Consider the following 27,491-nt stretch of genomic DNA (forward strand, 5'->3'; position numbering starts at 1 on the left):
AAAGCCTTACCTCAATGTTGTCAGTTTTGTTTTTTGTTTTTTCAAACATGAAAATGACAGTTCACGAGCAACACGGTGGAGTCATATCTCGATCCAATCTGTATAGGAAAGATGATGCAGCTGCAGATCCGTCTAAGTTTAGTTGGTCATTTAGCCGTCTGCATGCAGAGATTATAATTAGATATCTTGCTAGGCAGTTGACTCAAAAACTATGCAAAGGATTCTTAAGGAGCGAATTCAGTTCTAAACTAAAGTGGTTATGTAACACTGCTTCTTCTGAGACTTGGGGATACTCAGGAAGGCGTCCAGGCCACCCCATCCCGCCTTTAGTTACACATGCGCTTCAGACTCAAACTTTTCTAAAACGCTTGTCCTCATTAAGGTCAGAGGTGGATATGCTGCTCAACCAAAAAATAACACCTGGACAATTTTGAGTTTTAATGAAGCTAACATGCATTCATGGAGTATATTCTTATGAACATCAAATGAGAGAAGTGGGGGGTACTCCTGGACTGGTTTCCTGCCAATCACAGGGCACATATAGACAAACAACCATCCACACTCACATTCACTGTTATATTCTTCAATAAAGCTAACACGCATGTGTGGAATCAATCCCAAGCTGACCTTTGGTGAGAGAAACCGGGTACACCCTTTTGTATTGGACTGGTCACCAGTCAATTACAAGAAACAGAAAAACAGCCGTTCACTCTCACTTTCATGTAATTTAGAGTCTTTAATCAAACTAACATGCATGTTTTTGGGCATGTGAGAGGAAGCCATGCAAACATATGTCGAATGTGCTATTTCTACAAAGGATCCAAACCATAGAGATGTGAGGCAGATAGGCTCAGCACTTCAATCGCTGTGCAGCCTGTCTGGAAAATGGTAAAGGTGAACCGTTTATAGGGTGGCAGACCAAAGCCTCGACTGATCCCAGGTCTGGTTACAGCAAGGTTGCAAGCAAGTGGTGGCTCCGTAACAACACACACAAATTAAAAGGCATTAAAAAGGACGCCGGAGTTCATGTGGTTTATTCCCCAATAAATAATGAGATCAAGGACAGAGAAAAGACCAAGGCACTCTTTGTTTTTCCACAGAAAAGTACGGAAATGCCTTGAATCAACCTTCCATTTTGTGCAACTGTGCATTGCTTTTGTGCGCTGGTGGTCATTCTTTTGCCGATTTATGCAACGCCGTGCTGCCTTTTCTACACAGTGAAAGGCCACAACATTACGTAATGTCATAAGAGCAGTTTAACACGGACGCTCAGATAGAAGAAGGGGAGCTGGCAAGAAACTCCAAAACAGTCACCTTGCTCGGCTTTATCCCTCTGGCTTAAATAATGTACAATGGCATCTCCACAATCAAAGTCTTAAATGGCCACCTTGTCCATCACATGTGCTCCGGGTGGTTCTGCAGGCAGCTGATGAACTCTGCAACTGGATGGCTATTAAAGCAGATCTGGTGGACGGCGGTGAAAAGAGGGAACCTGCGCAAAGTTACAAACAGTGATATCCATGACAATCAAGTATCCTTGGTTACATTAGTTAACTGTACTTTGTTAACAGTCCCACAAGTAGTATCATATACAACTGTACTGTACCTCACAAGGTTGATGTAGCGGTAATACAACACAGGAATATATCGAAAACCTTTCCAATACCTACGAGTGTCTATGGCACTATCCCATGCAGTGACAAGCCTTCAAGATACCAAGTTAAAACCCTAAGTAGCCAATGGTTACACACTGACACTTGCGGAATGCAGATTTTTTTTTTCCCGTGGGCGCCCATGGGGAGCCACTGATATCTCTGCGGGTCTGCACGACAAAAAAAATAAATCTTTTACAAACCTAAAAAATTATAACTTAAAATGCTGACTAAAATTCATTACACCCAAAATGTAAATGATCTGGTCTGTCACCGGGGGAGACCAAGCCTACCTCGGGGGAAGGGGTGAGGGAGGCCCCCCCCAAGGTCTGCCAGTGCGCCCTGACCCCATCGTAATAACAACCCCGGTGATTAAGGTTTTTTATCATACCCTTTCCATCAAGAAATATACTGGAATTAGTGTCCCATGTTTATTGTTCAAAAGAAAGCTCATATCTTTATTGACAGTAAACAGGGCCAACTTAAAAAAACAGGCAAGCATTTTTCCAGCAGGCCGTGGAATTTATTAAGGTGGCAGAGAGAAGTCTATCACAGCAGCTATATAGGGTAAGAAGCTGGGTTCATCTTGGACTGATAGCCTGTTAATCATAAGGCTGACACTGAAAGACACAACGAGAATCCTTGCTATCCATCTGTGTCACCACTTCAGACATAGGGTCAGAAGGTAGGTACACCCAAGAAAGTTGGCCTGTCAATCACAGGACCGACACAGACAGACAGATCTGCCGCTTTGCTATCTATTCCATGTATCCTGTCCAGGCCCTCAAAAGGCGCGGGAGTCTTTCTCGGCTGCCCCAGTGTAAGAGGATGGGCAGACAGACAGAGTTTCAGAGCCACCCGTCTGTTTTCTATTCAACACATCCTGTTCAGGGTAACCACATGGGCTAGAGCACAGGTGTCAAACTCAAGGCCCGGGGGCCAGATCTGGCCCGCAACCTCACTTTATGTGGCCCGCAAAGGGCAAATCATCTGCATCAACTTCCTGTTTCTAGCATATTTTCTTCACTTTTAACAAGATTGAGAAATGGGATATTGCCATTTATTTGTTACCAATCCTCCCCTTTTAAAATAAATTGAAAAATTGTTGAACAATTACTTACTAGCTTCTGATTTCAAAACTGTCTTTCCAATCAATTTATATCGGTTCACAGTCATACCGGCCCTCTGAGGGAAACCAAAACTACGATGTGGCCCGTCCACAAAAATGAGTTTGACACCCCTGGGCTCGAGCCAATCTCAGCTCAAATAGGGTATGAGGCTGGGAACAGCTTGAACAGGCGACCTCTGAATCACTTTTTAGAGAGACAGAAGTTGGAGGACACGGAGATATTTGTGCTTTCCATCCAGGGTGACTGCAGCTATTTGAGCAGGGGTGCCCAAGTCTGGTCCTCGAGAGCCCCTATCCAACCCGTTTTAGATATCTCCATCCAACACACAACATCCAACGCACCTGATTTAAATGATCAGCGCATCAGCACAGGTTTCAGAATGCGATCTAGCTTTGCCTGATAATAATCCTGATCATTTGAATCAGGTGTGTTGGAAGAGGGATATATCTAAAAAAGGCTGTATCGGGGTTCTCAAGGACCAGACTTGGACTCCAATGGTCTGGAGCACAGGTGTCAAATTCAAGGCCTGGGGACCAGATCTGGCCCACAACGTAATTTTATGTGACCCGCGAAGGGGAAATCATATGCGTCAAATTCCTATTTCAAGCACATTTTCTTTACTTTTAACAATATAGAGATATGACACATTGCCATTTACTTGTAACCAATCCTCCCCCATTAAAAGAAATTTGAAAAATTGTTGAACAAACAATTACTTACTGCCTACTGATTTGGAAACTGGCTTTACATCCATTTGTTGTGTATAAGTGATAATGTCAGGTGATCATACATTGGTTTGGCCCTCTGAGGGAATACATAACTACCATGTGGCACATCCACAAGGAGGAGTTTGACGCGCTGGTCTTGAGTCTATTCCTACTAATCACCTCACACACCTATGGAGAAGTGTGGAGGTTTCAGAGAACATAGTGAATGTTTGTTGTACTGTTGGTGGAAGCTGGAGAACGCAGAGAGAATCCTCGCTATCTATCCACCGCAAGGTCCATTGTCTGATCCAGCTGCTACAGGGTAAAAAGATGGGTACCCCCTGAACTGATGGTGCGTTAATCACAGCGCTGACACAGACAAACAGATCCACCAAACCATTTTTGATGTCCAGGGTCACAGCTGAGGTTGGATTTCATCAGAGGTGAATTAGGAAAGATACCAAGGACTGATCACCTGTCAGTCCCAGGTGAACGGAGCGTTGAGAGATCCTACTTTAGAACCACCGCACTACCGATGAGGATCCTTGGCCTAACATTCAATTCAAAAGTCAGAAAGACAAAGGGACTCACTTCACCACCATGTTTTTCTGCTTCAAGATTTGGTGGACCTCAGTTGCAGTGGCCGGACCTTGAAGCTTCTGACCATTCAGCAGCTCCTTCTCCAACTGCTCGATGGTCTGCACAGGAAGATGATTCACATTCAGGCCAACGACAGACTCAGAGGAAACAACGAGGAGAAACCAATTTCTACCCTTACTTTTCCAGTTTTGGCAAACTCTTCTCCGATCTTGCGGTTGCGGCCGCCGTAGCAGGTGGTGATGAGGTCTGCGACCCCGCAGCTCTCCAAGAACGTGCTGGCCGAGACGGGTCCGTCCGAGCAAAAAATCTTGGCAAAGGCGATCATCTCCATCAGGCCCAGACGGATTACAGCCGCCTTAGTGTTATCACCAAAACCCAGACCGTCGCAGAAGCCCGCTCCCACTGCCACAATGTTCTGCAGAAACATGCGTTGATCTTGTCAATGCATCCTACGCTCATCTAGTTCAAGGTCATGAAGATGGACTACACTAGCGTGGGGAATGTGAGGTTTTAGCAATTCCATGTTCAAAAAACCTGAAGTATTTGTTTCAATAATTTAGCTGCTAAACATCAGTTCCTTTCGCCAACGTCTTCAAACTTTACAGGATCAGTAACTGTTTAGACAAACCTTGAGCGCCCCGCAGATCTCCACGACGTCGGACTCTTGGACCACAGTCACGCGGAAGTTGGCAGTCTGCATCAGCTCCTTCAAGATGGGCCCGTGTGCTATGTCCTTGCACCCTATGTCATCCAAAAATGTCATGATTATGCGTAAACACAACCTGAAATTTGAGGAATCAAGCAGAGGTGGCAAAAGTACTCACATTCTTTACCTAAATGGAAATAAAGATCCTTGAGTAAAAATGATTTCTAATGTTGATTTTTTTTCAAGCTGAGATGTCACAAAATTCACACTGGATATGTACCTTCCACCTGAGTTGGAAACCGATTGTAGCTGTTGAATTGTTGACACTGACGTTTTTTGTAGTAAAAGTTCAGAAAATGTATAAATATTTATGTGTTTTAGAAATTCGAATTCAGACATACGTTTTGTTGTCATCCAAAGTATAGAATATGAAGAATATTTTGACAAAATAGAGGGATCAAAAAGTAAAGTAAAACAGAAATATAAATACCGTACTTATGTCCAAAAAAAAATCTACTTAAGACCAGTAAAAGGTATTTGTACATTCCATCACTGGAATCAAGTGTCAAAATTTGGTGCCGTACCTATGGTGGTCTCGCAAAACTTGTCCTCCGCCACCTCGCTGGCGATATTTGCTCCCATCAGAACCGACATACCGATGCCCAGCTTCCCTCGGATTACCTCGGAGATCAGTTTCAGACCCTCCGGACCGGCATCTACGCCCTTGCGACATGCACAGTCAGCACTATGACGTCAATGTAGAAGGTGGATTGATAACGGATGAGGGTACCTTGATGAGCGACACGCCGTGAGCGTCCTTCTTGATGTGGCCTTTGATTGTGTCGCACACACGGATGATGAACTGGTGCGGGACCACAAACATCAGGATGTCGGCTCCCTTTACCGATTCCACCAGGTCCGGAACGGCCACCTGCCCACAATGACGTGATGCCATCCTGTTGTTCCACCATCATTATATATGCATCTATAGCTGTATATATCATTGGAAAATAATTATTTGATCCTCTGCTGAATTTGTTAGCTGAGCAAGCTTGCAAAAAAACAGCAGTACCCAATCGCAGTTACCTATTAAATATTGCCATAGACGGAATATCAGCCCCCGCAAAATGCACAATATGAATTTGATTAACTAAAAAAAAAGTTTTACAGTTCATTTTATTCATATTATTCACTGGGGAGGCAAATGGCACCAATTCGGTGGAATGGCCCAGTATAACACAAACTATGATCCCAAAACACTTTAATATCATTTTAAACCCACCTCAGAGCAGCAACTTAACATTGCAGATGATTTGATTCTCTGTCAGTAACACGAACAACCCAGGCTAAACCCTTACATACAAAGTGTCAACATTGTTCTTCAATGACTACTTTCTTATTAGCCAGGTCGTTGGCGCCATCTTGTGGCATTCAGAAAGAGCAAAAAAAAAAAAACAACTGCAAGTTGGCGCGAATAGGTGAGTGTAGATTCCACAGAAAGAAATGCTAAAAGTTGAATTCATGAATAATGATAATAATGATGATTTCCTCCTCTATGTTGATGATGTTTGTTGCTTACCACATTGGGAGGAAGTTTGTGCCCACGCAGGTACTTGACATTTTCGTGGTCCGTGTTGATGATTTCAGTTAGCTTGCGTCCGTCCACCATTTCCTCGAACACCCACATGTTGACCACGCTGTCAAACTTGTCATTGGCGGCCGCGTTGGCGCCCACGATCTTGGCAATGGCCGAGCCCCTACGGACACATGATGGTAGTGGCAAAAGAAGTGAGGTACACCCTGAAATGTGCATTATGTAAAGTACAGCACAAATGCAGCACAAAATCAATGATCAATATAACATTTCATCCATTTCAAAATAATTCTTTTTTGATTGCTAACACGCAATTCAGATTCACACATATTCTTGAAGCACTTTTTGATATTATGAAAGTTGATTTTTTTTTTTTAATATTTTTGTATAATTGAATAATAATAGTCAGAGATGGCCAACCCCTCCCAAAAGCAGAATGGTCCGGCCCACCGGACGCACATTTTTGGGGCGGGGACGTGGGGTGACAAATTTTAAAAGAGGGTTTGATTTACAAAGACCGCAATTCCTATAACACTAACCATGCGTACTTACGTGCATTGGACACATTCATAGAGAAGAAGAAAGAAGATGAATGAGACAAACAAGAAGTAAATGAATAAGACCATAAAAAGCCCGAAATAAGATAAGGGCATTTGAATAGGAAATAAGACAGCTAATGATGTTTAAATAAACCTCTGTCATACGGACGCTTTCAATTATTATGAATAAGACCGCAGGGTCGAGGGCGGAACAGCACCAAAATAACGTCCGGAGGGCGGGGGACTGACCGGCAAAATTGGATCAATTGCCCAGTTCTGCAAATAGTTGGGTGCCTGGATCGAGTGCCTTTGCAATCAGCAGTTGTGAAAGGAAACAACCAAGTGCATCATTTGTCTTACGAGTAAAATTGTGTCTTTAGTGATAAAGTTAAGTTATTTTGTGGCGGCTTTGAGAAAGCGCCATTCATTTGCAGTCTGAACCCAGAAGAGTGAACATCTCCAGAGTTCTGGAATAACCCCCAAATGTTTCTGGTTTTGTTTCTTGCTGCTTAACAAAACAACCCAAAAAACAAATCGAGGTTGGAAAAGTAGCTAAACATAGAAAGAAAGTCAGTAAATAGGCAACACTAAAGTAGCCGCTTGGGTTGTTGCAATGCCCTCGTCTTCCCACCGTTGTCATGGTAATGTAAATTGTACTCTGTTTTGCATGAGAGAATGGCCCCCACAAAAGTGAGCGATTTCAAACAAAGACTTGCAGTTTCAGACATTTTAAGCGTGAACAGGATTGCATAAGAGTTCTCCTTTAAATACTATACTACATTACAATGTCATCCAGCGTCGGCATGTCAAAACGTGAGTGGAAAGGTCGCTGCGTGTTTTATGTGGGTCCTTGTAAAGGACTCCTTTGTTATTATGGCGGCAGTATGTTTACATAAGAAAAGCACGGACATATTTTCAGTATTAGTGTAGGCTTGGTAGTGGTTCATGTTAAATTAGTGAAGACCAATCCATAGTCACACTGGAACGTTAAAGAAAAAAAAACACACTTTCACTCACATTCGCAAATTTGGAAGCACTGTGCTGCAAATACTCAAATCTAACCAAGACAAAACATTTCAAATTAAGACAAAATACAGTTGTTGGTTGTCTGCCAAGGCTGCTTCGGACCAGGTGGTTTTTGGGTAAGAGCATTTCATTTGCATTTTTTTCTTAAAAATCCTAATCAGATTTAGTTATTGAGAGTCTATTGGTGTTCATGAGTTTAAAATAAAACAGCATAATTATATGTGCATATCCTAAACACGATAGTTGCGTTTGAAGAAAACCTGCCTCTGAACATTTTCGGTGACTATAAGTTATGTACTGTACTACATCCATAAATTCATGATTACTTTCCCTTTTTCTTTTTTTTAAGACCTCCCCGCCTCGCCGACGTCACCAAGCTTGCCAGGTGACAAAAGGGCAATACAGCATGCTGTTGTAACTTAAGACGTGCAGCAGAGAGCACAGAGTGGCTGCACTTCAAATGTCAGAGGCCCAAAGATCATCTGCATAACAAAAATATCCCCATCAGACAAGCGTTAGTTATTTTTATTTCAAATAGGACAAATGTGGGGGATATCCATAATTGTCATTTTAGCAACTTTAGCGTGAAGCAAAAAATCCAACAGCACAGAAGCAAACTTTGAATGATAGAAATTGTGAACCAAGTTACCAGTTTCCGGAGCCCACTACGCACACTTTCTTGGGAGCTGCCATCGTTGGACTTCCACAAGAGACCAACGAATGAGCCGCTGGTATTTATAGTGGGCACGCCCCCCGCCCGCAGCCACCTTCATTATGGTGACGTCATCAGTAACTGCAGGGTAATCCGGATTTTTACTCGGGTGCTCTGCCAAAATGTCCAACCTGTAGCATCGTCCTACCGGTGGCTGATTTGACAGCCTGATCTGTCAAAATGTCCTACCCATGCGAAATTTGCGAGGCTAATTTGTCAGCAAAGTACTACCGTGTGCTTTCAGATTGTTTTGTTTTCATGTATATAGATAGAATTTAAAAAATATTTTAGTAAAATACACGTAGACGCAAGCAGGTAGGACGTCCTGACAGTTTAATTTATATACGCATGTGCATAGATATGTTGACAAACAACTATTACTGGCGAAATCAAACGAGTGTGGCAATTTTAGCATGAGTAATGTGCTCAACAGAAACACGCGTCAGTGTGTTTTGAGGCAATGAAAAATTGAAATAAAACTCAATGAAAATAAAAAGATTAAATACTTCCCACTTTTAAGAACAAACGACAGGTAGGACAAAGAGCTCCAAACTTCCCACGAAATCACCATCGGCGTTGTGCGCATGCGCCTGCATGGGCGCGAATGATTGGTAGGACGTCTCGAAGGAATTTCAGAACACCTGTTAGCATACATTTATGACGTCGGCCTCCCTTTGAATGCCGATGACGCCCCAGCACTGCACTGTACCTTCATTAGGTATTCAGTTTTTTGAAAACAGTATGCTTCAGTAAAGGGTGCCACAGTACGAAACCTTGAACCCATCAACTTTTCATACTAATTCCCCACTTTTTTTCAACACTTGCATTTTACTCAAAAAAAGCCCAATAAAAGGGATAGTACATTGCCAAAATTGCAAGACTAAAATGGAAATTACATTTTGAAGTAAACTTCATTTTTGTGACATATTTTAGGATCATAGCCAACATGAGGGGTTGCATACATTGTTGATACCATAAAGCACACATTCACCGTACATAGTAAAACAATAATTCTTTAAAAAAAAAAGTTAAAATAGCATTAAAAATGAATAGCCACTGCTTTGCTTTCATTGAATTGTGGATGACTATTACACATAGAAAACTATTTCTAAATTGCAAAATGCTGAATAAAATCAACTCCCGCAAAGCTATAAAACATTTCATATTTCATCCATAAAATGGCTTTTTTTTTCTCAAGGTAAGAAAATACAGAAATTTATTACCAAGAACAAGAAAAAAATGTACCATAGATCTTTTTTGACATTCAGAGAATATCTATATGAGGAGAATAAAGTGAAAAAAAATCTATGCAATGAACAGTCAAAAAATGGAATTTTCAATTATAATTACATAGAAAAACAGCTATTAATACTTCTTTCCATTTTGCCAGAAGATCAAAATCCATTTGAAATTGCTCTGGCGTGCCATGTTGTATATTGTTGATTTAAAATTGTTTTCCACAGCTTAAAGGCAGCCCCCCCCCCAAAAAAATGCCCATATGAAGAAAGCATTATAATAAAAGGACATAGTGAAGCTATTGTCAGCTACAAATTGAATGTCAAGAAGTGAAACTAAGATTTACATATGCTTTATTATGACATAAGAACATACAGAAAAATAGTTTTGGTCCATCAAAAAGCTTCAAATAATTACTTCAGTGTTAATGCCACACATTCCCAATCAGATCATTTTCATCACCTCAATCAACCTTTTCAATATTTGTGGCTTTGCTGCACTATAATAACCACAGCTGACTGTTCTTGTCATTTTTCTTATAAATACAGCATCTACTAAGCATAAACAAAGAAGAAAAAACATCTGATGGCATAAAGAGGTACAACTTGACTTCACATCCGTCTTCTGATCAGTATGTACAAAACCTATTTGGGCTAGAGGTACTGCTAACTAGCTACTTCCTTGGTCATCATTTGTACTAGCTAACAAGACAAGTACTGATATTACACATAATTCATAAAAAATTATTAATCATACAAGTAAAAAAAAAAAAAAAGAAAAAAAAAAAAAAAAAAAAAGAATAACTACGATGGCTGCTGGACAAATCAAGAGCATGGGACGTCCTGGTTGGTTACAATGTAGAAGCCAATGGTGCGAGTGTTTTTTGTTGTGTGTTCACTTTGGCGCTTCGTGTATTGAGGGCAGGAATGTTCGGAGGTTAAGACATGGAAAAAAAGTTAAACAGAGAATTGGTGCTCGTGAAGAAGAAAATAAAAGTGGTAGTTTAACAAAGTCAACATCCTACATGACCATCTTACAATCAATTACTTTAGGTGTTCCTGATTCCGAGCGCCTGCTCCAGTTCCTGTCGCCTCTGCTGAACCTGCGGCACAAACAAAACGCGCTTTCATATGTTGTAGTGTAAGTAAGTGAGAGAGAGGGTGCCGGGGCTCACCTTGGAGTAGAAGTAGCGGCACACGGCCTCCTGAGCCCATGGCTGGTAGTAGAACTCAGCCCGTCTTTCTTCCTCTGGGTTGCTCACCACGTCCGTCATGGTCTGCGGATAGACGAGAACCTCCATTAAGACACTTTTGTATTCTGGAAGCATGCGACTCATTTTTACAAGACATGTCCTCATTGGAGTGAGTCGGCTGACTGAGCACAAGAAGCTGGGGTCTACCTGTAGAGCCGTCACCATCTTATTGCAGAGCACAATATAGACAACTAGGGGGCCGAATGATATGGATTTTATTTTTTTAGGCTGATGCAGATTCCATATTTGGCATAAGTAAATAACAATTACCAATTAGTTGAGTTGATTTTAAAAATACATAATGAATATAATAACTGTTTTGGCATTTACAACAACTAAGATATGACTAACAGGCTGAACGTTTGACAGTTTAAACTACTTTGTCGTTCAGTATTTGTTAACTTTACAACAGAGAAAAATCCGTGAAAAAAAGGGTTGGCTTTCCAAACACACATTCACTGCCATCCACACCTATGGACAATTTAGACCTCTGTGAACTTCGAAAAGCGTATTTTTTTTTTCGTGGTTGGGGGAAAGCTGGAGTACTGTCACAGAATCAAACCCAAACCTGTTAGACTGAAGATGTTACTAACCACGCTACCGAAATTAAATACTGCTTGCAGCAAAACATCACTGAGTGCCAGTATCACAAACACAACAAAAGGTTACTAGTTAAGCTTCGTTTCCTTTTTTAGAGAATGGCTAAACTTCTCTTTGCTTATTACAGCTATAAATGTAACAATGTAACTTTTTCTACACAGTACAAGCACGGTTCAAGGTTTTTTTTTTATGACAGTACAATTTGTCAGTTTCCCCGAGGCAAAGCCATCAGGTGCCTGGCGGGTGGTTAATGCTCGATGACCACCGGGATGAATGTTTTTGAACGCGTCACGCTTGATTGCTCCCGTGACAGGCGATATCATTCTAGCGTGACGCGCGCCTTCTTAATGTAATCAAGTGCTCATACGGCACAAATATTGTCAAATCCTCTCAATTGCAGGAGCACTAGAGTGTGATTTAACCATTATAAATTGATTTAACACCCGTATCAGCAATGCTACACTTCATTCTGATGCAATCTGGTCATCATTTTGATGCTGGTTGGCAGCCTGAAGAGCCATTTTGTCAGTCTTCTCAAAAGTAACGATTATCCATGTGTTCACTCACCTTGAGGTCCCTGCACTGTGACTGCAGCCAGTCATTGATGAAGCCCTGAGGGTCTCTGGCGAAGCTGAGCATGAACTCTCTCTGGGTCTTCAGGTGGTTGATGGTCTCGATGGTTTCGTGTATCTGAGAGAGGATTTTTTTTTTTGGGTGGAAACAAAGGATTGGTTTATGATTCACTGGGCACTTAATCACACGCCTGATTAGGTGAGGCAGCGAGAGGAGCCAGCTGTGGTCTGACAGGCGAGATGACGAACCATGTAAACCTGTCAATACGTTGCTTTACATTCAACACGACAACGCTGTCATGGGAGTGTGGTGGAACCCCGCACTAAGCAGCAGCAGTCGCGAGTCTCAAAATAAACTACTCCACTCCACTCTAATGACTGCTAGCGGGAGGCAGAGCAGACCTGACCTGACTCACATCAGAAGCACATTTGTGTGGAATTGGCCTCAGTGTGCTGGACACATCTGTAGACGTAACAAGTGTGTGTTTAATGGAGCCGCACTTTCATGACACATTTAAAACGGTGGCGCAATCTACATTGTGCCACCAGCGCCGCATTATCGTCACCATTTTTGTAATGCACTCACTGGACACTTCATTAGGTACTTGAAGTTCAAGCGCTGGAGTAGAGTTAGGGATGAAATTGGTGAATGATAAACTGTGATATATTTCAAAACACTTAGTTTGACCATTTCGATTGCAATTCTCGTTTCGACTGAATTTAGCGTTATGTGTCTCACTCACTGGGCGCTGTCCATTTAAGGTTGAGCAATGGCTTCTTGGCGAACTACTATATTTGGACGCGCAACATGTTTCACGCACATATGATGGGTTAATGGAGCAGAACACAAGAAGACGCCTCCTCACTCTTTCCTGCACTAATAGGTTAACAGGGAATTACCCCAAAAGTGACGCTATCTCTGACTTCAACACTTGAATAGCAGACGGAGCTTCATGCGCTCCTGTGTGATGCGACAAAAATGCTTTGTGCATTTCATCAGCTAAAGTCAAATGAGCTCCAAATAATCTGTCAATCCATTAATTTTCAGTCGCTTATTCCCCCTCACTCGGGTCACGGGCATACTGGAGCCTATCCCAGCTGTCCTCGTATAATATTAATACATAGTAGCCTGATGGAAAATAAACATCTTTGAGACTTGCTGTTTATGCTCACGAAAATGTAGTTTCACAGACAGCCATGAGAGGGCACTCAAAACTTATGCAACAATATCTCCTACGCCTTTAAAACGACAGTGAACATAAACGTCCCTCAAGAGAATCATATTCTGCAGACTACACAGCTGCAAGTAGTGAAATTCGCTGCTGAAAACCATAACCGAGAAGCAGAGTTAGGGACTGGGGAGAAGCAGAGGCTGGTCTTATTGTGTTGAAGAAAACAAAACAAATCAAAAAAACTGAAAAACAGAAGAACAAGTTCACCAGTGGCTGCTTGCCAAGGCAATGAATATAAAGGACTTTGGGGGAGGACCTCCATGGCGCTTTTGCCTCATGCAACGTAACTGCCGTTATCAGAGCACAGACAGCGGCGTCCCAAAAACATTAACAGTGGACATCGTTTCTGTTTGTTTTGGAGGTTTTTTGTGTAGCTAAATAACTGTCATTGTGTTAGCGTATCTTAGAAGTACTCAGCCTGTTCTGTATTCGTCTGTATTCTCTCTATTTGCTTTCCAAGATGAATGTCTGTGTTTGATTTAGTATTTTGTATAATAATTACTGGCAAAAAATGTGACATACTCAAGTGTACTCATACTCAAACGTTGCATCATCTCATCGATTTGTACATACATGAAGAATCAAGCTATAAACTAATTATGGTTGTATAAGAGCAGCTGCTTGCTGGTGCGACATGCCACAATTTTCGTATGATCCAATTAGTCGACTACCAAAATAATCGTTTGTGGCAGTGCTGGTGAGAAAATTGTCTAATACTTCTCAATGAAGTACAAACAAACTCAATTTTGCTCCCACCGCCTTTTTAAAATCATATGCTAACATGCATGCTAGCTTATGTTTTAGCGTGCATGCATGCTCAGCTGAGGTATGTTTTAACATGCTCGCGCCCAATACTGCGGCACGCTCTATGGTCATTAAAATATGGTACTTGATTAATTTTTTTTCCTTTGAGCAAAGGCAATAAATTGATAGCCTTGATATGAAATGTCCATACCATGCATCTCAACTGAGAGGTGCAGCTACAAAACCATGAGTGAATTAATGACCTTGTTGTCCAAGCCTGCTATTTCCTGCTGACTGGCGGTGGACAGCAGGAAGGAGTTCATCTGTGTTTTCAGCGTGTCGTCCACCTCCACGTCAATGTCGTAACATGCCGTCTTCTTTTGGTCATTGGGGTCCACGCTGGTGCAACGCAGAGGGAGCATATTGAGTACAAACAATTTTCCCAGAGTGGTTTCATGAGCTGAGGCAACACTACCTGATCACATGGTTGATGATGATGGGCTCGGGAGGCATCAGCAGCGCATGCAAGCGCTGCGGGATCTCAGAGAACTTCATCCTCTGGGTCTCAAAGATCTACAGATTGAAGGAAAGTCAATTCAGCGGACATTCGGGGACTATAAAAAGATCGTATGAATGTGTCTGACAGCCTGGTGAATTACGCTCATTCCTCAAATAGCGGCCTACGAGTAGAAACTATCAGGAGCTTAGCTCACGAATGCAATTGTTTAAAAGTCGACATTAAAAAGTTAATGGTTTCAACTAAGCAAGTCTTGGAGGACCTTGTTAGGGATGCTTTGAAAGCCATTCACTTTAACCACAATACAAGCATATAGCTGACATTGAGCCGAAACCCAACACAATTTGGTCAATTTTATATTTTTTCATACTTCCATACAATTTATCAGCCCATGTGGGGGTAACTTTTTTTTTTTAACAAATTAGTGAACAATCTCAAGTATTGGAAAGGGCCTACTCTTCTTTGATAATATACAATGAGCATGGTTGAACAAACATGCCATTTAGGAGTCTCCTGAAAAGCGATGATTTTGGAGCTGCAAGGATTCCGTCCAATGCCGGTGATATACAACAATTGCTGAGTTTTCTGGTACCTTGACAGCCCCAAAAAGACAATTAATATTTTCAAGAACAATAATCACAGCTATTTCAAGTGGGCTTTCGGGGCTCTAAGGTGCTTACCCCCCCAAAAAAAATCCATGCAGCCTCAAAGTGCTAATTTTACTTTATTTAGCACGTCCCTAAAATTCATGGCAACACTGTCAATAAATTCTGTAAACTTGTATATGAAAAAAATCTTTGGCGAACGCAGCAAATCAGCTCAGCAGTCGAGCTGCAGCACCTACATTTCATTTTCAGCAGCACTTGTTTTTTTATCTACGTAACAAGTCAATTACTAAATGTAGTCAGGTAACTACCTCAAAAGGTAAGAAGCACATTTCTGACCGCCAAAGTCATCACAAATTAAAGCACTTGGGCATTTCAAGCATGCATGCGGACCTAGTCATTTACGAGAGCAAGAATGCAATGACAGTATGTGATGGAAATCCACAAATCCTCAATTTCTTTTTACCTGGAATAATACAAATCAGGTACGCTTTGGAACATTTCTTTTTTTTTTTTTACTGCAATGGCATTGAAGCGGCAGTCATGTTTAGACTCTGGATTTTGGCCTTTGGTGGGACTCCCATCCATACAAGGCCAGAAGAAGGCAAACAAGAGTGCTGCACAACATCAAATGTTATGACTGTTGTAAATGCCAGCTCTTTTGGAGCAGATTGTAAGCCTCGGAGGATGAAAGTTCAGTCGTACCGATAATCATAGAGATTTTGACCCTGATTCCCCCGCTTCCAATTAAAGCTTGCAAAAGCTAGCTTGTCGGCTATCTTTGAAATAATTACCCTGTGGTGCAGGATGTGTGATGTGTATTTTTCCCCCACTCCAATTTGCTGCGAAAATGGTAGGGACAGATGATCGAGAATGTTAAACTTGTTCAAATGCAGGCTCCAAGTCTGAGTCACCTGATTTTAAAGAGCGTCCGATACCAAGTCCCGATCCGATACCTCAGCATTGCTTATAGTTTAAGTAAAAAAAAATTAAAAAACGTTCTGTACAATATGTTCTCTCAGGCCCCATTAGTCCAAACATTGTTTTGGGATTAATATTACGTTTATGGAATATTAATTAAGCAGCAAAAATTACCCAAATTTAAATCCAATATTATCATTGTTACATGCCGCTAGCTTCTCAGTTTCCTGTGAAAATGACCCCAACGCTCCCCCACTGGCTATTTACTTCTGCTGTCTCTGCCGGCTGTGTTGCAATGCTGCGTATTATGAAATGTACATGTATTTTTCTCTTTTATCTTTGTACCTCTGGATTATTTTGTTGCTTTGTATCCCTTAAAAATAATTTTAAAAAGAAAATGCAACTAAAATGAAATCAATATATTTAAAAAAAAATAAATTGGGGTCTCATCCATTTTATAAATTGGTGCATAGACGAGTACGCTTAAAACAGAAAGGAACGGAAAGGTGCCCACCTGCTGCAGGTACTTGTCGCAGTTGATGAACTCTCTCTCATGGGGGTCCTGGAGCTTGTGAGTCTTGACGTACTGCCACAGGGCCTGGATGATGACGGGCCGCGTCTGGGTGTGGATGCCCAGCATACGAGCCAAGCGAGGGTCTAGCTTGAACTGTGGGGGCTATTTTTCATTTTTTTTAGGGTTCGCAGTTAGAATGGATGTGATCTAGTTTGAAGTAACACAAGTGTGAGCTTTGTAGTACCTGGTAGTCTAGCATGAGCAAGACAGTGCAACGAACACCCACATCGCCAGGTCTCTTTACCTGGAAGCCATCAGTCTCCTGGGTGGTTGCGGTCCTGTGCCACTAAAACGGTGTAAAGACAAACTTTACAAAATGGAAAACCTTTGTGCCCTGGTTATTTCTAAAGGCAGTAAAAGTGTTTCACAGATGGAAGATAACTGTCTCCCGGCGGATAGATATACAGTGGATATAAAAAGTCCACAACTCTGTTCAAATGCCTGTTTTTTTGTGATAAAAATGGGACCATGACAAATCATTTCAAAACTTTTTCCACAATTACTGTGGCCGTTAACCTCAACTCAACTAAAACATTTTTATCTTCGTAATGGGAAGTAAAAAACAACTCGAATGTGGTTGCACAAGTGTGCACACCCACTTATACTATAAGTGAGGTTGTGGCTGCAGTCAGTGATGAATTATGTTGTTTGTGACCAACATACCTTTTAGAATGATGGCAGGATCATAACAAAATCTCTCAAACAAGTGGGAATGTGTTATGCTGTGTCTCACTTTTCACATCCACTGCATAAACATGGCCACACACTCACACACCGTTCTATAGAATAACCATGTGTTCTAATAAACTGTAGTTTTACTTTCCTTTTTTTATATAATCAACAGTGCATAGCAGCAAACTACATTATTCTCAATTAACATTTTCAGTGGGCCAATTTCTAACAAAAATACAAACAAATTTATCATTTGTTGTATCAAAAAACATTGGGCATTAAATACAAAAGTGCTGAAACCTCATTTGAGCAGCTAGTAATTTATGCAACACAATAATACAGTCGGTTCATGGCTGTACATTTATGATTTAATGGCTGTCCCAAACTACAATTTTTTTTTCCGTTGTCACGCTTTTTGACTACCAAATAAATATTGTTCTGTGTTATGGAGCAGGCGAAACATCATGCAACAAGTCCATCAGCGACCGCGCTTCTGTCAAGGTTCAGTCCATCGGCGCAACTCCGTCGGGGAGGCAGGACAAGCAGCTGTCAGTTACATTGATGGAGACATTATGGGAATGTGAGTTTTTTTTGCTGCTTGCAAAAGGCAAAAAAAAAAAAAAAAAAAAAAACAACCCACAGAGACCATGCATGGTCCGGTCTCTGGATGGTGGGGAGGGGCCAGTAAAGACTCTATTCGCCCAAAAGAACATGATCTTAAAGGGACGCTTGACTGATGTTAACATTGGCACTAATATAATAGGTTTGGATGTAAAATTGCATCAGTACTAAAAGGCCCTCCTAAAAGAATGGATTGACTTAATTTTTTTTTTTCAGATGAGATTCACGACAAATTAGCACCGCCCCTTTTGGAGCTCGGCTCATTATTTTTCCCGGTTACAGCAGGGATTCAAGCGAGGTAATATTGCTCGCTTTGTCAGTGCTGTTGTCTAAAAGACAGTGGATGGGGGCATGGCCATATTTCCCGTTAAAAGTATTTGCTAATTTCTTCAAAATGAATGGATAAAAAAAGAAAATGATAACCAATTTCATTTTACTGATAAAAAAAAAAAGATATAAATTTTGCTTGTCAGTGAAAAATGGGACATCTTGCCTGGACCAATACTTTAAGAGTGGGGGAGGCAGCAATGTTAGTTGTGTTCACCTGGGGACCCATATCACTAGCGACAACACTGTGCTGAGCCAATGACAATGCAATCCGGCTGTGATTAGGGGCTCGCATGTCTTGATGTCAAAGGCAGTTAGTAGCCGCAGTGACTAATGTGAATTGCACAGGTCACAGCCAATTCAATAGTAAGTTGTGGAAATATGCTTCAGTTTGGCCCAAAGTCAGGCTCACACACGGAACCCGATTGGTTCGCTTTCCGGGGTTGCTGTGCTCGCCACTTTAGAGTTCCGTACAGAAGGAGCAGAGGGAAAAAAGTAGTCTGTAGTGGTGGTCACTGATTGTTTTTTTTTTTTAAATACTCGGAACAACCATGACGTGCAATGCAGGCATCAACAAATGGCGGACCGCGGTCCGGATGATTCGGACCGGACCCATGGCCAATCTATGATGATTTTTTTTCAGGGCGCATTCGCAAACGTTGGCGCTGCAATTCTAGTAAATACGGAAATGGCGTCACTGATTTGAGTCAATCAAATCTTTTGTTTACGATCCACTGCCAATTGCGCAGCAGACCGGAAGAGAGTGCTGCTGACAGTATGCAAAAAAACGTTCAAGTGATGGGGAAGTTGTGAAGGAGTGCTTAAATGCGGTTGCACAAACATTATTTAAAGGAAAACACAAAGCCCAGATGTGTGAAATAATCTACCAAATCCCAATGGCCCTGACTCCGTTCCAACCCAGATTTAAGTCACTGGCAGGGCAGTCACAAACTCATTTTTCTCATTAAGAGAAGTTAAAAAAATATTTAAAAGAAAAGGTGGTGTCAGAGCTCATTTCGAATTAGTTTTTCATGAGGACAGCCATTTTTATTGATTGTGTACTGAACATGTTGACCTAGTTTACTTGGATAAATAGGCTTTCCGTTTTTTTAGGCTGATAACTCTTTGATTTAAAAAAGAAAAAAAGGTAAAAGCTGTTAACTCAATGCTTAGCACTTGATATATTTCTGCAGGAGATATTTTACAGTTTTTTTTCTGGAAGTGGGACCCTTAAATTCCTGGAGCCACATTTTCTTGAATGTGAAATAAACGCCTTATATTTGTTTGACTGGCAAAGGTGTTTAATGGAAACATTGCTAAATATTTCGTATACCGTATTTTCGCAGTCATAAGGCGCACTTAAAAGTCCCAAATCTTCCCCTAAACTAACACAGCGCCTTGTAAGGCGACTGCGCTCATTATATGGACAAAGTATCACTCGCGACTATCAACCCTTTTACTCATTGGGCTGTTCGGAGTGCATGTTAGCACACCCTGCTGGACAAAGTGTGAGTCATCTATGCTTCAAAGTGACCATGACTATACATTATGTGACTATGGTGTTTGGGTGATGGTGTGGGAGAAAGCTGGACAAAAGGGCAGCTGTCCACAATGTTGTAGTCTGTCTTATCATTTATGTTATTGCAAGCAAGAAACGTCCCAGGTTTAGACAACAGACAAAAAGCCCAAAGCATAACAGCACATCTCTCTAAACAGCCATGTGATTTGGCTGAGTCTGAGTGGCTCCCAGAAGGCATTGCTATAATCTTTTTGTGTTATTTTTATTTCTTTTTGGTATATTGATGGCATGAGAGATACATGTTTTGTGTTAATCTTATTTCATTGTTTGCTTGTATGCTGAGTTTTATTTTTTTGAAACCGTGACTCTAAGGAGTGTGGTGACCAGTGAAGTCCCTCCCCTGACGTAGTCTTGTAGACTATTGCCATGATATTATTGGTTAGAGTCATTGTTAATGATAGCGATTGTCAATGGTATCATGGCAACTGTCTTTGAAATGTGGCGATTGCTTATGGTATTGAGGCAAAGTGAATTGCCATGGGCTGAGTCAGCGCAAGCAGCCGAGCTATTGCTATGCTAAAAGCAGCTGAGCTAGCGCCTTGTAAGGCGGCGCGCCCAGTGTGTGCTTCAAAGACACAAATAGCACCCTCAACAGGTGTTGCGCCCTTTGAGGCAGCGCGTCCTATGACTGCGAAAATACGGTATAAGTGCGCTCTGTTGAAAATTACTAAATATTGAAACTATATAAAAATGTGAACATAGGCCAGACATTTCGGGAAGTTGGACTTTGGTTCGGACATTTTAATTGGAAGAAATTTTCGTCGTGGACCTCTGTGACTTTTAATTGAATACCTCTGGTGTAATGGATGTAACAAGTTTGCGTTCAATGACTTCTGTTACATTTGTCAGCTCTGCGTTTTGCTATATGCACCGTCAATTCCTAGTTTTGCATTTCAATCGGTTTGAATGGCAAAAAAAAATCATATTGACTTCCAAACTGCGACGCAAAATCACTTATTTTAAGTACTGATATCTAAAGAAATGTTCTTACTTCCACAAGGTGATTATCGGGACCGTAAAGGTCCTTGTCCAACTCAATCACCAGAGACTTGAAGAAGGAAGAGAACTTCCTCTTCTGCTTGGTGGCTTCGTACTTGGACACGGCTGTCTGTAAAGCAAATATGTCATGTTACTGAAAGAAAGATTTGTACAACACAGGAAGGTGTTAACTCGTTACAAAATTGTTTTTCAATGGAAAAAGGTCACATTGAATCAAAAGGTGCTGCTTAATGAACACAGTGCTATTGTAAGCAGACTCTTACATCTTCCAGTAGACGCCCCTCCACACGGAGCTCCCAAGATGCAACAGTCCCCTCACCATCCTCAGCGTCGGGCTTGGCTGGATTGAAGGTGTTTGATATGAAGATACGAAGCTTTCTCTTTTGCTGGAAGGAAAAAAAAAACAGTGACAAGAAACTTTAATTAAAGTTATGAACATGAGCATTACATTAGAAACAACGTTGTTTGGCTTGACAAAGATTGGTTACAATAGTTGGGAAGCTAAAAATCATACCTTAATGGGCCTCTTGAGGGCCTCCTGGATATCCAGCCTCTTACGCATGATGGTCTGGTCCAGCTTCCTCTCAAAGGCCAGTAGATCCATGTAAGCCTGAGACTCCGGGACCAGTTCCCTGATCTGAGAGAAGGCACGGGGACAAGGTGAGTGCTGGCATTATAAAAACAGGCAGATTTTTCAAAAGGAGGCGCAGGTATTATTTCCACTATGCCCACTTGGGGCCCCCATTCTCACTCTCTACATTGTACTATCTGACTTTGAATGTATGCGTCTTAAACAGGTGAGTGATGTGTGTCAGTTAATGAGAGTGTAAACATCTGTTGTGTGCTGCTGGTCTTTAACTGGCCAATCATTAGCCAATCTGCTGTTAAATGTCAGGCTGTCAGTTGTGGCTCCATGAATGTGGTTATAACAATAGGTTCTAACTAGCCATGCTTACATTGACTTGTGCCGGATTGTAGATGAGTTGTTGTGTAAGCCACTGATTTGCTGTAGAAGCACTTCACTTTGTTATCTGAAGTGTGAAACGATCTCAAACTTAGGACATGATTCTGTCTTTTACGCATTCCTGCCTCCTGGCCACCACCATCAGGCCAACTTATTTCCACTCTGACTGGTGCGTGCACCTGCAGTCACAATAAATTGTGGGGATAAATGATAACTGTGAAGCTTTGCGGCAGAGATTTTCGTTCAATTTGTTTTTGTAGTTGAATTACTCAATTTATTTGACTACTTGTTACAGCCCTAGTTTGTCTGTAAAAAATTAAGATCGATTATCCTGTGGTGTAAAATAAAAATGACGAGAATGTTGCAACTCCAACCAGATCGCTAACACTTCTATACCTTCTTTCTATTCCTATATGAATTTTCCATCCATCGGCAGGCTCCGTTGAATTGTCCTACTACTACGTCATCAGATCTGGTTTGGGAAAATTGCGTGTAGCATGTTGGTCATCTTGAGTACACCACACATTATGGGCGAAGGACAGATGCACTACAATTGTTTTTGTTACAATGTTACTTTATGCTACTACTCACCCTCTGAGGTAGAATTTTATCAGCCATCTTCTTCTTCTTTGTACTATACAAAACACATGCAAGTAAGCACATCAGGAAGTTGTGCTGTATCATTAGTTCTCAGTTCATCTTGACAAACAAAGACAAATGTCATCCCATTAACACTAAACAAGAGCAGCTAGTCCCAATTTGAAGTTTTCCAAGCTAAGCACTGCAATTTGTGCAAGAGTATTGATCAGCGCTGCCTGAAGTTGATGCAGACGTCATTGAATCCCACCATCAAACGCCAACATTTTAATTAAACCATGCATCTGCCTCAAAAGGTATCGATCGCCTCTTACTGCTGGTTGCGGCTCTGCTGCTGAACCTGTTGGATCTGCTGCGGGGCGGGTCTCTTGCGAGACGGGTCCATCACGCCGGGCATCCCTGGGCGGGACACGGGGCTGCCACCGTAGCCCGGGGGGCCCATGGCGGGTCCCTGCGGGGTCATACGACTGGAGGGAGGCATGCCTGGTCTCTGCATTGGGCGACAAGAACTATAAATAAATAAAATAAAAAGAATAATAAAAAAAGTAGTTGCAGTTGCTGAATCGGCAACTTCAAACAAATGCTGGCACATTGCCCTCAATGATCCAGTGTGATTACATCTTCAACTGGCAGCATTTCAGCAGGTCATAAAACCTGACACTAAAGTCGCAATTTATGAGCTATTGATCAGGAAAAGTATTAAGAAAAATTCCTATTGAGGCTGGAGGTTTGTGATGGTCTAGAACTACTGTGACGAGTTCCTACTTTAGCTCTAAGTCCAAAACATTAGAAGCAGCACTCAGTAAGCCGATTTATGATGATGTTTGGTTCCTTCAGCGGCGACATAACCCAAATAGATATGTAAATTGAAATGCTCCACAGTCTATCACTCATTACACTAAGGCTGAAATAGACCATGGTGTAAAAAAATGGTTGATGACTCAACCCAGCACTGCACATCGATTAAAGTGGTACAATGATTAAAAACTAGCATATGTATAGATTTTTTTATTGAACTCAAAAAACATAGCAGAGAAGAGAGTAAAAGGTTGTTGATTATGATTGTGCGCCTCATCCACTTATTGCTCTTGTACATTTCAGTAACAACCCTAAACCTTTTTTGTCGGACTACCAACACACATTTCCACATGATGTGGCATGAAATACAATCCCAAATTAGCTCAGTAAATCCCAAGACTTTTGAAAATAACATGAGATAAAATACGTTATATATCATAAAGAAATAAAATGACTGCTTCTTTACGGCTTCACTGTGTGCAAAGATGCAAGGCAATAAGGTGTTGATTACAAGGTCATTTTGTACTTGATAAAAAGAATACAGTGCCCAATAAAGTGTTTAACATGCAGGCATGTTTATGACCTTGAATGACACTGATGAAGTTGTGAGTCGGTGAGTTTTCGTTGTTGAATAAAGACTAAGTTTTGAAATCAATTAATCTTTTTTAAAAATCTTGATTTATATGTCAATCAAAATAAAGTTGATATTTTCCATAATTGTCCAGCCCTAGTCTGCCGTTGTTATGAGTAAATAATGCACGAGCAGCCTTTGAGCTGAAAATGGTCCATAGCTATGGCCTGGACGTGCTGCAGCAGCCGGCCGGCCGAGTCTTGTTCAGTGTACGGTCAGACCGAACGCAAGCTGAGTGTATCTGGTGGAGCGCTTCCATATATAGTCAATGCAGTTCGCACCGTCATGCGCAAATGCTTGCCAGGTGATGTGTCTCAAGTGTTGGAATTAAAAACGTTGCTTCTTCACCGATTTTGCAAATGTGAATTTTTCATGGCGTTGCCAAATGCCATTCGGTGTCAAGCATGTACAGCAGCACAAGCACAGACAGACACACACATTGTGGTGAAATAAAAATGTTGGACTATATTAATGCAATCTCCGCTAACAAAACGTCTACAACACAGCAAGCTTCAAATAGTGGATGGTAGCAAGCCAAAAAGGAGCAGGCGTGGCGAGTGGGGAGCGAGAAAGATAGTATATCTGGTGTGGTGAGTGAAATGACTTGTTTACAGCTGTTGAACTGTGAACCAAGACAACATTTTGCAGGCAAAGCCATAACACAACTACCGGTGACCAGACTGACTAGCGATGTTCAAACTTTTTTTTTTTTTTGTCAGGGTAAGAAGCCCTCTCAAAGCAACCCCTAAGTAGTTCAACTGCAAACAAAAGCAATCCAGGCACACTGGGCGACATAATATTTCATGTTTGGTCTATACCTAGCGTTACGCTAGCTACCCAAAAATATATTTTTTCTTTAAGTGAAAGCTTGTGTTATGTGCGCACTGCAACTTTGTTTGCCGGTGATTTAAACTCAGAATTGCAGCAAAACTATTGTGCCATTCATGAAAACTAGTTGCCAAACCCTGCACATTGTGCAACAGAGACTTGATTTTGAGTTTAGTTGGGTTCGGCCTTGTCGCTTGGTGTATGGCGTATGGTAAGATGCATTTCTCTTTAATCCACCTCTTAAATTACGCAGGTGTAATGCAGCATTTTATGCATCGATTGTAGTGTACTAGCCTAAAGATCTCAAACAGTCAGGTAAGTACGAACGTTGTCAATTACCATTACTCACCAAGCCATGTGCCAAGAACTCAAAGAGCCGACTTCTGGTATCGGACAGCATAGTGTAGCGGTCAAATGCGGTGGCCGATGACGTGACAAATCACAAAAACGGCGGTTTTCCTCAAGCGAGAAGCTGGCGTGAGATGACAACTTCACGTCAACAATAACTGCTTATCGAGGTGCGCTGCCTTTTTCCCCACACAGAGAGAGACCGCCTACGCCGCACCGCAAGCACGCACATCTGCGCGGCCTTGAAGTACCCGAGAATAAGTGAGTTTGGCACTATTCAGCGTGCCATTGGTTTGCCGGGATGAATGAAAGCAGTCAAGGATGCATGGGGAAGGTAAAAAGACATCTTTCTAGCGCAGTCGCTAGGCAACCCACACACTTGACAATTGTAGGCCGCTGATAAAATATTTCCATTAAAGTTGTAAATCCAGGAGATACATTGGTAGATGTTTGCCAAGCAGGGTCTTTGGTGCCTGCATGTATAGAGAGTAGGGATGTCCTGATCACAGTAATTTTTGCACCCAGTACTGAGCACAAGTCATTTGATTTTGAGTATCTGCCGTTATTCATACCTCTACAATGCACTGAAGAAGAAAAGGAAGACCACATTAGGGCTGAACGATTTTAGGAAAAAAAATTCTATTGCGATTTCTATTAAATTTGCAATTTTTGTCGAAATGTACAAGTCATTTATAAACATGATAGAAAATGCCATTATAGCATGAGAAGAGGCTTTGGGGGGGTGCAGAAATTCAGTTGTGGTAAGTAAGCAAGTGACTTTAAATGTGCGGTACACTCCTCAAATGAATTCCAATTGCAAATATTTTTAAAAACCTTATTTTTCCTAAGCAAAAATCTTATAAACGGATATCAGCGCTGTGGTGTAATTGAATAGCACTAAAAACTGGAACTTTTTAACGAATACCCTTTTGACGGTGTCATCAATCTAATTTTTAATTGCTCAAAATGAGAGACCATGTGCGGGTAAACAAATGTGTTCAAGCCCAAAGAGACATCCTTGTGGAGGGAGATTTGAAAACTACACTAAAGGCTATCCAAGACTAGCCAGTACTGCAGCAACGTCCACTTTCGGACAGTTAAGTTAGCGGCATGTTTCAGCGCCATTCATTCGTTAACTCGTAAAATCGGACTCTGGCATGGTTCACCGTGTACCATTCACGAAGCTAGAATTACGCTAAGAAAATATCCGTTTGACGGTTTCGCTGCGTGGAAAGAAGAACAAAAATCGGCGACAATTTGTGAGTGAATTTCTGCCAAGGCGACTAGCTAACCACGTTAGCAAGCTAAGCTATGTGCCTGGTAGGCAAGATGACGCGGAGTGATACACAATTCAAGGAAATTTGACAAGTGACTCGTTTAAAAGTTAACCAGATTGAAGCATCTCGGAGCACTAATTCTTTTCATCTGTGGTTATTTGGTGGTTTATACCCGTGGCTGGCGCCCAAGACGCGGCTAATAGTTAGCTGGCCGTGACAAAGCGCTGGTGTGGGGGCTTTGTTCTAGCGGACGAGCTCCGCGTCACCAAGCAAAGATGGAACGATATCTCACCGGGTACCCAGGCCCAGGCATCGGGGAGCGGTACATGTGGTTCTGTGCGGCGGGCGACGCCCCCATCCTTCCAGAGGGAGTACCGGGACCCACGCCTGGCCCCGGGCCCGGTACCGGAGGTCCGGGACCCATTACGCTGCCTCCGCCACCAGTGGGTGCCGATTGAAAGCCCCCTCTGGCCGCCATCTCTTCAACGACTGTGTGGCCGCCGGTGGAGCTAGCCACTGAGTTCTCGCGAGAGCGAGCGAGAACAGGGGGTTTCTGATGGTTACAGCGCTAACCGTGGATGTTTACGGAACTACAGCGACTCCAATGTTGAACCTTCATTAATTTTAACAGTTTACTGAACCTTTCTACCTTCTTTCCTTTGTACGTACTTCCCTGGTTCCTCTTTTGGGACGTAATTTCTACCTTATTCAACCCAGATTGCTGGAGCCTGGCCCAGCTATCTTAACTGGTTGCCAGCCAATCACAGAGCACACATAGACAAACAACCATCCACGCTCACGCTCATACCTAGGGGCAATTTATAGTGTCCAATCAACCTGCCATGCATGTTTTTGGAATGTGGGAGGAAACCCGCTGGACACCCACGCTGACACGGGGAGAACATACAAATTCCACACAGGAAGGCCGGAGCCGGAATCGATTCCACGACCTCTGCACTAGGGCTGGGCGATAAACCGAAAATTTACCGTT

General features: G+C 41.9%; 2 protein-coding genes across 3 annotated transcripts; both read right to left on the bottom strand.

The window, feature by feature from the left end:
• Positions 1-1,017: 1,017 nt before the first annotated feature.
• LOC148327757 (glycerol-3-phosphate dehydrogenase [NAD(+)], cytoplasmic-like) lies at positions 1,018-8,755 on the bottom strand. The gene is made up of 8 exons (XM_088308705.1): positions 8,544-8,755; positions 6,315-6,492; positions 5,526-5,666; positions 5,320-5,458; positions 4,718-4,830; positions 4,268-4,504; positions 4,081-4,187; positions 1,018-1,492 (listed from the first exon to the last, which is right to left on the bottom strand). The coding sequence occupies exons 1-8, from the start codon at positions 8,585-8,587 to the stop codon at positions 1,396-1,398; spliced, it is 1,056 nt and encodes a 351-aa protein (XP_088164831.1). The 5' UTR covers positions 8,588-8,755; the 3' UTR covers positions 1,018-1,395.
• Positions 8,756-10,650: 1,895 nt separating this feature from the next.
• smarcd1 (SWI/SNF related BAF chromatin remodeling complex subunit D1) lies at positions 10,651-27,014 on the bottom strand. 2 transcript variants are annotated; one of them, XM_088308706.1, is made up of 13 exons: positions 26,793-27,014; positions 22,933-23,108; positions 22,613-22,655; positions 21,572-21,694; positions 21,321-21,443; positions 21,050-21,166; positions 17,044-17,145; positions 16,800-16,961; positions 14,718-14,815; positions 14,506-14,641; positions 12,262-12,384; positions 11,017-11,118; positions 10,651-10,944 (listed from the first exon to the last, which is right to left on the bottom strand). In XM_088308706.1, exons 1-13 carry the CDS (start codon positions 26,976-26,978, stop codon positions 10,891-10,893), a joined length of 1,545 nt encoding a protein of 514 aa, XP_088164832.1. In that variant the 5' UTR covers positions 26,979-27,014; the 3' UTR covers positions 10,651-10,890. The 2 variants fall into 2 exon arrangements, with proteins under 2 accessions (XP_088164832.1, XP_088164833.1); XM_088308707.1 differs by lacking the exon at positions 26,793-27,014 and adding an exon at positions 25,225-25,389.
• Positions 27,015-27,491: the final 477 nt, after the last annotated feature.

Source organism: Idiotropiscis lumnitzeri, chromosome 11, assembly GCF_059441095.1.
Source record: "Idiotropiscis lumnitzeri isolate Australia: NSW breed Sydney's pygmy pipehorse chromosome 11, RoL_Ilum_1.0, whole genome shotgun sequence".
NCBI lineage: Eukaryota > Metazoa > Chordata > Actinopteri > Syngnathiformes > Syngnathidae > Idiotropiscis > Idiotropiscis lumnitzeri.